At 42.7% G+C, this 12,875-nt stretch overlaps 1 protein-coding gene across 2 annotated transcripts in view; it reads right to left on the bottom strand.

Annotated features, from left to right (window-relative positions):
- The window catches only part of itih5 (inter-alpha-trypsin inhibitor heavy chain 5), a 65,435-nt gene that overhangs the window by 6,332 nt on the left and 46,228 nt on the right, over positions 1-12,875 (bottom strand). For both annotated transcript variants that reach the window (XM_063217303.1, XM_063217305.1), the window contains 7 exons: positions 12,124-12,228; positions 11,252-11,556; positions 10,117-10,354; positions 8,446-8,499; positions 7,199-7,315; positions 2,702-2,838; positions 1,961-2,201 (listed from right to left, as the gene is read on the bottom strand). In XM_063217303.1, coding sequence (XP_063073373.1) covers positions 1,961-2,201; positions 2,702-2,838; positions 7,199-7,315; positions 8,446-8,499; positions 10,117-10,354; positions 11,252-11,556; positions 12,124-12,228 — 1,197 coding nt within the window. The remainder of the gene's footprint in view (positions 1-1,960; positions 2,202-2,701; positions 2,839-7,198; positions 7,316-8,445; positions 8,500-10,116; positions 10,355-11,251; positions 11,557-12,123; positions 12,229-12,875) is intronic.

Here is a 12,875-nt window from a genome sequence, read left to right as displayed (position 1 = left end):
CATTTCGAGGGTGGAATATTGATTCATGGATTGGCATATGAGCAAGAATTAAGTTGCTACTTGCTCTCAATGAACTTTCACAACAGGGTTTCTGGCCCATAGTCGATTGTTGTTCTTCCAAGGGTGGGACAAAATATAAATGTCACCACAACATTTGCCAGAAAGGATGAGAACAGAAAAAATGGTCTATGAACAACACCTGTATGACCACTCAATTTAGCTTATGTAATGTATAGGGAGATGATCACTTTTACAGACAAACCCCCATTAGAGCTATTGCATATGTTAGGCATTTACTTTTGCTTTGTTTACTTACAATATTGTATATCGAATATTGATTCAATACAATTGCATATTTTAACCCGAAATGGATGCAATGTCACTTAACACTTTCATCAAGTGCTTTAACTGTAATTAAGTGACATAGTGACAATATTTATACTGCAAAAATATAATTTGTATTTAAGGTTGCAGTTGCATGTTTAAAAATGTAAATAAATAAAAAGCGAAATGGATATACGTCATGAAAATATATTCTAAATGTAAATCACCATAGAGTCTCATTACCGAAATTGACAATCCTCATTACCGAAAGGTACTTAAAACATTGCGGTAATGAGAATGTGTATTGCGGTAATGAGATGGCTCAGCACAATAATGCTAAGTGTAACTTGAGTAATTATGACATAGCTAATTCATGACCATTGTTGAATTCTGAAAAGGAATACCCTATTACCAAGCAAGTTTAAAATGAAAAAATCTTTTTCATTTTGAAATATTGACTAATTTCGGTAATGAGAACCACTTTTGTCGTATTTGCATATTTTTGAGACAAATTGTGACATTTTACAGGCACAAACAATAAGGCTGACTAATCATGTAGCCATCTTGAATCTCCTGTTGGTACACATCAATTGTAGGTAGTTTCAGCTCATATTGAAATTCTGATGGCTTTTAATTGTAGCTCTGAAATATATTGCGGTAATGAGAAGAAAAACTTGGGGACACGATCTTTTCTTGAAATATTCATTAGTGTTCATTATTTAATTTGCCAACAAGGAACACTTAATGAAACTTCAGACATAGACCAACGGTCTTGTAGTGTCATTTACGTATTTTTAATTTTTTTATTATGTTTTAACCTAATTCAAAGACCAGAAATTTTGGTCGGGACACATTTCGGTAATGAGAATTTGCCTATAAAATGCATAAAAAGTGGAAAATAAAAATAACATTTTTTAAATTGAACTAGTGTGCCAGAAAGTACACGTCTTGCTCTACAGTAATGTATATTATCAAAAGAATCCATGTCATATTTAACCATTAAAACCTCATTTCCATTGATTTTTTTTAGCTTCATAAGAATCACCCACAGGACAATAACCCACTACACCCCACCTCAGCTACCTCACACCCTGGAATAGCTGCCGTGAACTACTCAGCTTTTGCATGGACAATAATTAGAACTTCTTTGGCTCTTGGATGTGTACTTAACATGGTTATTTTGTTTTTCTGTGAGTGTGAATGTATGCAACATGACACCCTACCAGACCTTGTGTCTGTGCAGGGATGTGTGTGGGTGGGTGTGGGTTTGTGTGTGTGTGTGTGTGTGTGTGGGACAATGTGTGTGTGAGTGTGTGTGTGTGAGAGACAGAACATGTGTGTATGTGAGATAATGTGTGGTGGTAGTACTCAAGATATATATTTTTTTTCCTGTAATGTTCAATTATGTGTATAATGTCTTGTGTATGTTTTGTATTTGTGTATTTATGTAAGCTGACAGACACCTTAATTTCCTTCGGGATTAATAAAAGTACTCTACTCTACTACTCTACTCTCTCCCTGAGCCTGTGACAACTGTCCCCTTTGTCCCCCCCTGACGGCACCCCTGCGTGTATGTGTGTGGGTGTGTGTGCGTGCGTGTGACACGAGTCGACATCAGAAGCATGGCTCATCTTACCCAGCAGGCCGTGCGTGTCCTTGCTGAGCCCCTTGCTGTTGGAGATGTAGAAGCCCAGGTGGTCCCTCTGGTAGGCCGCCGGGTTCTTGTACTGGTGCAGCAGGATCACGAAGCCGATGTTGCCCCTGATGGTTACCGTGACGTTGGCTCCCGCCGCTATGGCGACGGCGAGGTCACCCGACTCCACGGAGACGCTCTTGTCACAGGGCAGCACCATGCGGTCGCGGCCGTCCAGGATCACCTTCACAATACATTACATCATATATTACATATTATATTGCATTACATTACATTTCCTTACTCGTGCTTTTATCCAAAGTGACTTACAGTTATGTACTGGGAAATGGGTACTGTACAGTCTTAGTCCTGGAGCAATGTTCGGATAGGTGCCTTGCTTGTCATGGATGGAGGTGTAGGGAGAGGTAAGGATGGGATTTGAATGTGCAGATCACCTCCCTAACCATTAGGTGATCCTACAATGACTGGCGCCGCCTCCCCGGGGCGATGCCCCCTCTGGCACCACCTACCTCCACCCCCCCCCCCCCACCCCCCCCCCCCCCAAAAAACGTCTATGACAGCTGATAAAATCCGCTAGTACCGTGTTATTATTGCAATAGCATCGGAGTAGCACAGAAACAACATGCTAATAGCGCTAATTGGCGATTTTCGCAATGCTGTCGTGGGTTCGCGGCAAATTGCCTCCCGTTGGCCCACCCCTGATGCCAGGAGTGTACGACATACCTTCTTGGGAGTGAGCTCGATGTAGGAGCGCCGGGGCTTGGCCGCCACGATGGTGATGGTGCTGAAGTAGGTGCGTAGTTGCTTGTGGCTGCCAGGAGGGGGCGGCGCACCGATCAGTTTGCCATTCACCGTCACGCCTGGGCAGACAGAGGAGTAGAATGAGTTTAGAATTCACTGTCACAGTGCATCACCACAGATTAATTCTTGGTATACTGAACAATGAGTTCACATGTCAATGTTAAATTTTCATCACTTTACTGTTACTGGTTCATTACTGTTACTGGTCCTGTCTCGCACTTAAATGCCTGTCAGTCTTTGTATGTCTACAGCCTGGCTAATGATATTATGCAACCATGTTTTTTGGCGATAACTGGAAAAATATTGGTGCTGTTGCTTTCTACTTTTTATGGTGACATCCAAGCATGAACGTACAATTACTGACCGAATTGTTACAAGCTACGATTAATATTACCAATTTTAAGTGGAAAAAAAAAAAAAAAAAAAAAAAAAACAGGTGGATAAGGATATTATGCAGGTTTGCTGTTTTTTAAGTTTTTACCCTTTTATCAGTACATATAGAGGAGATTAAATAAAAAAATATGTAAGTGTAGTATTCCTTTAATGTTTACCCTTTAATATGAGCCCATAACCATCTTCCTTGCATCTTAAATATACCCTCAATTGACTCCAAAACCTTCACTGGTCTTGAATGCTTAAAACCATATTAATTATCCCTTTGTGGATATGAATCGCTTTCTTTGAAGTGTGAGGGGGGTAAAAAGGATGTGCTGAACCTTGTACAGTGAGATGGAACATTATCGAACATGGACATTACAAGTTATTCTTCAAGGTGTTTGATCTGCTGTTGGACCAGACTCTGAAATCCACCTGCAAGAATCCACCAGAAAGAATTATGTGAAATTCTTGCAGGTGGATTTCAGGGTCTGGTTCGGTCAGTAATTGTATGTTCATGCTTGGGAGTCACCATAAAAAGTAGAAAGCAACAGCACCAATATTTTTCCAGTTATCACCAAAAAACATGGTTGCATAATATCATTAGCCAGGCTTGTATGTCCAGGCATGGGATAGAGCAAGAAACGTCATTTCAATTTCCTTGTATAACCTGTGCATATTAACAAACTGACAATAAAGCTGACGTGACTTGACTTGACTTGTTACACATAAGAAAAAAATACCATTAAATCCCATGGGAGTGGTTATAGCATGGAATGAGTTGGCAATGCCTATTCACTGTCACACCTGCACATACCATAGAATCGCTCATAATGGGTTTACCATTCAGTGTCACATTTCCATAAACAATAACATGGAAACGTGGAGTAATTATTATTTCCATGGAGGTATTGTAACAGGTGGAGAGTGTGAGGAAGCTCTTCCTGTTGCTATTCATTTATGTGGAAACATCTACGAAAGTCATGGCTAGATTGGCCCTAAAGGCCAATTCAGACCTGGCGGGAGTCCGTGCATAGTTCACGTGCGCTAGTAGCGCGCCCCATCACGTGGCCCAAAATGACAAAATCACACGCCCCTTCACATGCTCAGAATTAATGGCGCAGCGCGATGTCGTGCGCCCGACACCAGCAGCGACCAGGTAGGCAGACAGAGCAGGAAATGACTAGACAGTTGCAGTAGCCAAGATATAGCTACTGGACTACAGAAGGGATCCTGCTGCATCATTTTGAGGATAATATAATGTCTTTAGAGAGCTATATTATCTTCTACCTTAAATTTTGTTCAGTGAAACAATTTTTTACTTTGTTATAAAGCACGTTGTGTTTGGCGATCTATTTTTAAATTCTGCAGCCAGATCAATGCTCTCACATGGCCTTAAAATGATCTGGCAATGTAAGCTACAACAAAAATCTATGTTTTATTGTGGTAAGTGATAAGTCAGACATTCAGTTGGCCTACAGCAGACATGTTTGGCAATCTATTTTTAGAACTAGATCGCTAGAACAGGAATTGCGCCGCCACAGAGTGCAGTTTCTCTCATGAACAGCAGAGGGCACACTTCCAAAAGTACAAGCCCAGAGCTGCTTAATGGCGCTTGTGAGCATGAACGGTGTGGCGCTTTTGATGATGTCATCAATGGTTCTCGAGTCAAATCGTGTGAAGTACGCACGTTATCTCTGAATAGGCCTTAAGGCACACAGGGCATTTGCCCGGTGGAGTGATGATGTTTTTGGCCTTTTCCTTCCCTTAATGTAGGCTAGTGGTATCAGTCCTCATGCTGCCACAGCTGACCTCTCTTAGTCGGATTTAAATATTCATTTTGGCGGTTGTGTTCAAAGTAGCTTATAGTAGAGGAATACAAATGTTGTCATGGGCTTCAATGTCTCACTCAATGCTTGGCAGATTGGTCTTGGTGGAAAATACCCGGCTTGACTGTTTGTCCCAGTCCAGCCCTGATGACAGCCAATGCCTCATTTGGAATACCATGGCCTTGGTTGCTACAGACTACAAAGGAGGTGTGGAACAACATTGAGCTGATTATTTTAAGGGTTGTAGCCCCTTAATGCACGCCGTACCTCCAGTGGCACGCTGTAATAGTCATTGAGACCATCGTACTACAATACTATGACATAACACATGGCCTTTAGTAATGCACTATGACTTGGTCATTTGCCATTCTGGTAACAGCAAATTTATAGCACCGTGTCTTAACAGGTTAAAACAGTAGTGTCCTCAAGCTTCCCCGTGCCATGCCCTGATCGCTAACATTGTGAGTCAAGAACCCAGAAACAGGACATACCGTACTCTAGGGCTGTGCAATATATCGAATTTATACTGTATTGTGATATCAATATTGCTGTCAAACAATAACAATATCGATTTGAAACTATATTTTGGTCATTTATCTATTAAGCGGAATACATTCCCCACCACTTGAGCCATCACGAGCACAGAGCGGACTTGCTACCCAACACTCATGCAGAACACCACTGTGTGTTTCTCTATGGCCCTCCACTCACACTTCTGAAGGGAGGGAATATTGTGAATTGTTCAACACAATTATTTGTCTTTAAAATAAATATTGTCTAAAAAAATCTGTTCAATATTGACTGAAATAATTGTGATATTGATTTTTCTCATAATCGAGCAGCCCTAACATACTCCACACACCAATAGACTAAAACAGCATGTGGGGTGTTGTAGTGTTCTGCATACCTAGGCCATTTCCAAACCCTACCCATCTCTCACTCCCACTACTTTCTCATCACTTCTTCACTATCCTATCACAATAAAGGCACCAAACGCCCTCAAAAATAAAAATTAGACTGACATAACATCAGAAATGTGTATGTACTACTCATAGTGCTACTGACACATTTCCATTCAAACAGCACAACTTGCAGTCACACATTACTAGTTGCTGACATTAGCAGTGTTCTGGTTGAATGGCCGTATTGTGTAGCCTACCACGGCTTAATTACAGGAGTGGGTGGACAGGACAGAGCCGTGTCTCAGTAGACTCTCTAGGAGGATTCAAAGGCTCTATGCTTCCTTTCATTGGCTGAGGCAGGTAGTCTGTCTGTAGGCCTAACTACAGTGCTCTTCACCAGGTTGGCCACATTTCCTGCTTTCACATCCTGTCCTGGCCATCCGGGTTGTCTCCTTATAAAGTCATGAACATACTGTATGTTGGTTTCCATTGCTGAAAATCTCAATTTCTCAATTTCAAACTGAAATTCCCATGATGCTGAAAAACAGATTATTATCATTTTTGACACTTACATTTATGGTACATGTACCCTTGCACACTAACCAAAATTGAGTATGCATGCTTGTGTATTTATTTACCTGACCAGACTAGTTGGTATGTACTGTACAGATCCAGTTTGCTTGTGTACTGATGTGAAATGTGTATGCTAGTATACTGTTCATACTGTTCAGTATGGTTGTGACATAAATTGACCATACTTGGAAACAAAACACTTAGGCTACGTGCTGATTAGACCAGGGTGTCAAACTCAAATTTACAGTGGGCCAAAATCTGAATCTGGGATGAAGTCACGGGCCGAACTCAATATTTACTAAATGGAAAATGGGTTTAAATTGCGCAAGCATGCACTCAATAGGCAAATTTAATGTGCACTCATTCCCATCATATGGTAATATCTATTGTATATGAGGTGAGACACCAAACATTGTTGTGTTCAAGTCATGCTACTATGTGCAGTATATTAATGTAGTATATGGGACAACTATAATAGATATCTGAAATTTTCTCGCAGACCTAATAAAATGAGTTTTATGTCCAATGGATTAGACTATAAAGTGAGTACGTACATGTATGCTTGCGTTATACATGAGTTCAACATTTTTGTTTTCTCCTGGCTGCGCGACACTAGCTGCGCACAACTCAACCTCTGATTGTTGAAAACTGCAGTTTGTAAAAAAAAAAAAGCTGCCAGTGTCTTGCCCCTTCTCACAACATTGTGTTTATAAAAACTGTGAACCCATGTATGTACTGACCAGACTGTTTGTGGTCGGAGACCAGGCGTAGGACGTGGCCGGGCTCTCCGTTGATGTTGAAGCACACCGTCAGCTTACTGAGAGGAAACTCCACCACAAAGTGAGGATCACCGTCCGCTACAGGTGCACAAGCACACACACACACACACACACACACACACACACACACACACACACACACACACACACACACACACACACACACACACAATATGCCATGTAGTTTTAACTCTATTTAAGTAAAACAGAAATATTAACTTCTGTGGCTGTTGAGGTAAATAATTATGCCTGGTCTAGTACCGAAACGTTGTTCATTAAAGAAAAATAGTGAAACGGTCAGTGTGCGGAACTTTTTTCAAGAGGTAAATAATTATCCAATGAGGTGAGTTTTATGGGGTGAATCCCTGGTAAATTGTGGGAAGGGTTTCTCTCCTCAGAGCTCTCTCTCACCATTTCCCAATGTCAAGTGTTCTAGCCTTGATAGTGCCTAAAGCGCCTAGTGATTGCATACTCGGCAGAGTTCATCCAATCACTGGGCGTCTCACGCACTACCAAGGCTAGAACACATGACATTGGGAAATGGTGTCTCTCTCCATGAACCATGACCAGATTACAAATGGCATGTGTTCAAAACCAGTTGCTGAGGCACATAGAGACATGGATTTCATTTCATTGTTTGCTTGTCCACATGACTACGTCCACCCCCCCCCCTCTCTCTCTGTTTATGTGAGAGAGTGATGCCATAGCATAAAACTACTGTAACTTTAATTTACTCCCTTCTCCACTGCATTCTCTCTCTCTCTCTCTCTCTCTCTCTCTCTCTCTCTCTCTCTCTCTCTCTCTCTCTCTTTCTCTCTCTCTCTCTCTCTACCTCTACCTCTACCTCCTTCCCATACCTCCCTGATTGGAGTTGCACGGCAGGACATCCCATCATGCTTTGAGGTGCCACTAAGGACTAGTGTCTACGTAGTGCTGCTGGCCCATTAGTGTCAACACAGACAGGAAATTACAGAGCCGCCACCCATACAGCACCAATACTGTACATTAGCAGCCGCTTTCATGTATGTCCCCAACACACACACACACACGCACGCACGCACGCACACACACACACACACACACACACACACACACACACACACACACACACACACACACACACACACACACACACACACAGGACAGATGTTGCCAGTGGTCTAAAGCAGCAACTGGTTGAAAATCTGGTGGAAAAGGTGGAAAATTACCGGATGTTTTGGAGATGGTGACCGACTTCTTGGACGACCTCTTTACAGCACTGCCTGTGACACAGTTACAACAGGGAGAAGTTTGGTTAGTTACAGTTTTTTTCAATTGCTAACAAGCTCTTACCCATACTTTGGATACTTTTTCTAAACTCTTAACACAGACTACCACCTACCAAGCACAATTGGCCAAACATTTCGTTCATTTTGTTCTCAAAAGCATACACTGTTAAATATACACAAAGAAATGCATTCATTGACTGCTAATTGTGTGAAAAAGGTATGTAATGTGTCAACTGAATGGCAGTGGAAAGCCCTTGGTGTGCTAACTGTATTAAGAGTTTTGCAAATGTTGAGGATTGGACAAAAGCTTGTTAGCAATTGAAAACAACTGTAATATTACAGTTTTTCTCGATTGCTTCCACACAATTTCTGGTACTTCACACACAATTCTGGAAATATCTCACCCATTTCCAAACTCCCCTAACCAATGTCACTGAACTATAAACACAATTCCTTGTTTACACTCACGTTTCAGTTTCAAAACACACTCTTTTCAAAACACTACTCACAATTCTCTGGATTAGACACAATGTTCATGAAAAAAAAAATCCTGTCATAAATCATATTAGTGTGGATTAAAATGACTGCTTGTGTGTGTCATTTGAGAATAAAAATGCCTTTTTAGAAGAGAGTACATTGTTTTGAGACATGACGTGCATTTTTCAGAGGTAGTGAAGAGTTTTGCCCATAGTGTGTGAGTTTTGGGGATTAGTGTGTAGAGTTTTGAGAATTCGAGACCTGATCCCGAAAATTGTGTGTAAGCAATCGAGAAAAACTGTAACACACGCACGCACGCAGCACACTCTCTCTCTCTCTCTGTCTCTCTCTCTCTCTCTCTCTCTCTCTCTCTCTCTCTCTCTCTCTCTCTCTCTCTCTCTCTCTCTCTCGCTCTCTCTCTCTCACACAGAGTCGAGAAGGAGTATGAATGAAGGAAAGGTGACGGATGAGTGACACACACACACATGTACGCTCGCGCACACACACACACACACACACACACACACACACACACACACACACACACACACACACACACACACACACACACACACACACACACACACACTTGTGCACACACACAGAGTCGAGAAGGAGTACAAATGGAGGCAAGGCGATACAGAAAGACACACACACACACAGAAAATACAGACACACATCAGCTGGGGAATTAATAGGGCAAGGCGAAGGGTGAGTGGGAGAGGGGAGGTGATGTAATGATCATGATGACGATGGGTCATACACCCACACACACACACACGCGCACACACACACAGATATAGCCAAATGGAATCTCTGTTGTCCAACTTGGAAGAGCTCAATGGCACACAATCGTGCACACGCACACACATACACACACATACACACACAAATCACTCACACGTGCTCCACCCATATGATGTAGCCTAATTCAGGCGTTCGTAGATTTTATCCAGACTGTTTGAGGTGGTGGATACAGAAATGGAAATTATTAAAATTATTAATGTGTGTGTGTGTGTGTGTGTGTGTGTGTGTGTGTGTGTGTGTGTGTGTGTGTGTGTGTGTGTGTGTGTGTGTGTGTGTGTGTGTGTGTGTATGTGTGTGTGTGTGTGCGTGTGCGTGTGTGTCACTCACCCGTCACCTTGCCTCCATTTGTACTCTTCCCCGGCTGGTCCTTCTTCCTCGTCAGGCTCTGTGACGGCGACGATGACGACCCAGATGAAACCCCTCCCCCTCCTCCCATAGACTCCTCCCCCTCTGCAAGCTCATTGGATGCTCCACCTCCTCTTCCTGTCTCCCCAACAATCACAGCAGCAGTAGGTGTCTCCTCAGTGGGTGTGGGCTCGGTGGCCAAAGTACCATCGGCAAGCACCTAAAAAAGATATGGGAGCCTGCGTAAGTCCTACCAGGAAGATTCGAATGTCTCGGTTGTCAGCTTAACTATTATTAACCAATCAGACTTTTCCTATTTCCTAGTCTGACGCCACCTCCTCCCCTTCGGCCACCGTCACCAGTGGTTCCCGTCTGACAGGGGGCAGGCTACGCCCGGCTCCATCTCCGATGGGAGGATACGAGCCACGGAATTCAACGAGAAGATGGGAGCCTGCACCAAAGAGATCCATTCGTCATACACCATACAACCTCATGTTTAATTAATTGTTCGGTAGATGTCAATATCGTTCATCTTACCTCTCGAGTCTTTGTGTTATTTATCCCGGAAAAAAGTGTCCAGCAGCCCAAGAAAACAAAAACAAGCAGTGCAGTGGGATGGTACCATGCTTAGGGTACCTCAGTCATGGAGGAGGATGGGGCAGAACACTGGTTAGTTACTCACCCCACCAACCTGGCGGGTCGGGAGTCGAACCGGCAACCTTGGGGCTACAAGTCTGACACCCTAACCGCTTAACTTTCAGCATTCTCAATGGTGCAACCCCAGACTGTTGATTTCATGTTATAGTCTGGTTTGTTTGGCTAGGTGTCCAGCACCAGGTACTCAAAACAAACAATGAAATACTAAATGCAACATATTCAACGTATTATACATGTCTGCAGTACGCACGTATGCTGTATACCTTGGGGCACTCTATGCTCATGTCTCTGAGCATCTGACACATGTAATGTATACATGATATTTATCTCAACATGATTTGTTTCCCTGGTTAAACAAAGATAAAAATTGAAAAAAGTAATGGAAAATAATATTGGAATAATGGAATATGTGTAATACGTATGATATGTGATGTATCATGTAGCCTAATAATATACATACCTGGGGACGTTCTACGTTCATGTCGGTGAGCGGAGTAAGGAAGTTGTACGTCATGGATAGGTTGGCGGCCAGCTGGGTGTGTTCTTCCCGCTCGCGACTGGTGTGGCTCCGCAGGCGCGAACGCAGCCCGTCCTTCACACTCATAAATCCCCACAGGCGCTCCACGTAGCCAGGCCCGTTGGTGAGCTCCGACTGGGTACCGTCTGGATCTGTGGACGACGGGGATCCGTCTGTGGTGACCTGTGTCCTGTCTCTGTCTGCATGGTTGGAGGCTGAGCCTCTCTGTGGTGTGCCTGGTCGTAGGGCTGCATGATTATGGAAAGAATCGTTGTCACGATTATATGGATCGAAATCGGTTATCGGTTACGATTATTGATTTTTTGCTGAATTTTCTTTTAAATTCTACCCAAATGTAATATAACCAAGGAAGAATTATTTACGGGATGAACAAAATGAAACTGAATTGTAATAATTATGTACGTAAGAGGCAACAGCATGAAACTTAGGTGGACAGACTTCTGTCCAGAATTACCAGCCTGTTAGTCTGTTCTGGCTTCAAGGACGTACAAAGGCAGATCACTATTGCCACGATTCAATCCCTACTGAAAATACGATTTCAATATCAAGATTAACCCATTTTAGCCTGGAGACACATATACGCTGCATACAGGCTCCTGAGATTTGAGGGGTTTTATTAAAAATGTGGGTATGTTAGATCTCAATGAACACATTCTAATGAAAAAGGAGGGTCCTAGCTTTTAAATGCAACTTATTTCATTTAGGTATTTTTAGGATTTAATAGGCAGAGGGCACCCTTTCCCAAAAAGGGCTGAGGACAAAATGGTTTAAATCAATTCATTGTGCAGCCCTACCTGGTCGGGTGCCTGGTTTTGGGCCTGGCCCTCGGTTGGTGTTGCCCGCTGCTGCACTGCTGGGTTTGCTGGTGGGGTGGACTGAGCCGGCACTTGGAACTATGCCTATGTGTACAAAAGGAGAACGGAAACGCACATGTGTCATCAACACAGACATGCACACGCCACACGCACACATATACGTACACGTGCAAAAAGTCTTGCATATAAACAAATACTTATACAGACACATACTTGGGATGCTAATAAACATGAACGTTCTAGGGCCCAGTGGGAGCCCAGTCATGGACCTTTCCAGAGTGTTAGGATAACCTGTGATCAGCCTATGTGGACCGGATGTAAATACAAAGATGAACCGAGCACTATAAGAACAAATAAGATAAACAGATGTAGGCGGTAACACTATATTTTAGTGATACATCTATAAGCACTAAAACATACAATGTTAATGCCTGCATAAGTAACTTGTAAGGCATGTAGTACGCAAACGCTAAGTCCTACTAGGTCCATGCTAAGTTTAAATATGGTAATAAATCCCTTATTTTGCATGAACAAGACATTTGCGAATACATGCCTAACAAATGTTTGACTTTGCTTTGTACATGCCTTACAAGTTACTTACACAGGCGCATTGTATGTATTAGTGGTAATAGATGTATCCCTAAAATAAAGTGTTACCATGTAGGCTAACCCGGGCAGAGCTATAGCCTCATGAAAATTAGTCTACTGACACCCCTGACCGCAGGCAATCC

Source organism: Engraulis encrasicolus, chromosome 15 (genome assembly GCF_034702125.1).
Source record: "Engraulis encrasicolus isolate BLACKSEA-1 chromosome 15, IST_EnEncr_1.0, whole genome shotgun sequence".
Taxonomy (NCBI): domain Eukaryota; kingdom Metazoa; phylum Chordata; class Actinopteri; order Clupeiformes; family Engraulidae; genus Engraulis; species Engraulis encrasicolus.
This window is presented reverse-complemented; position numbering and strand designations above follow the sequence as displayed.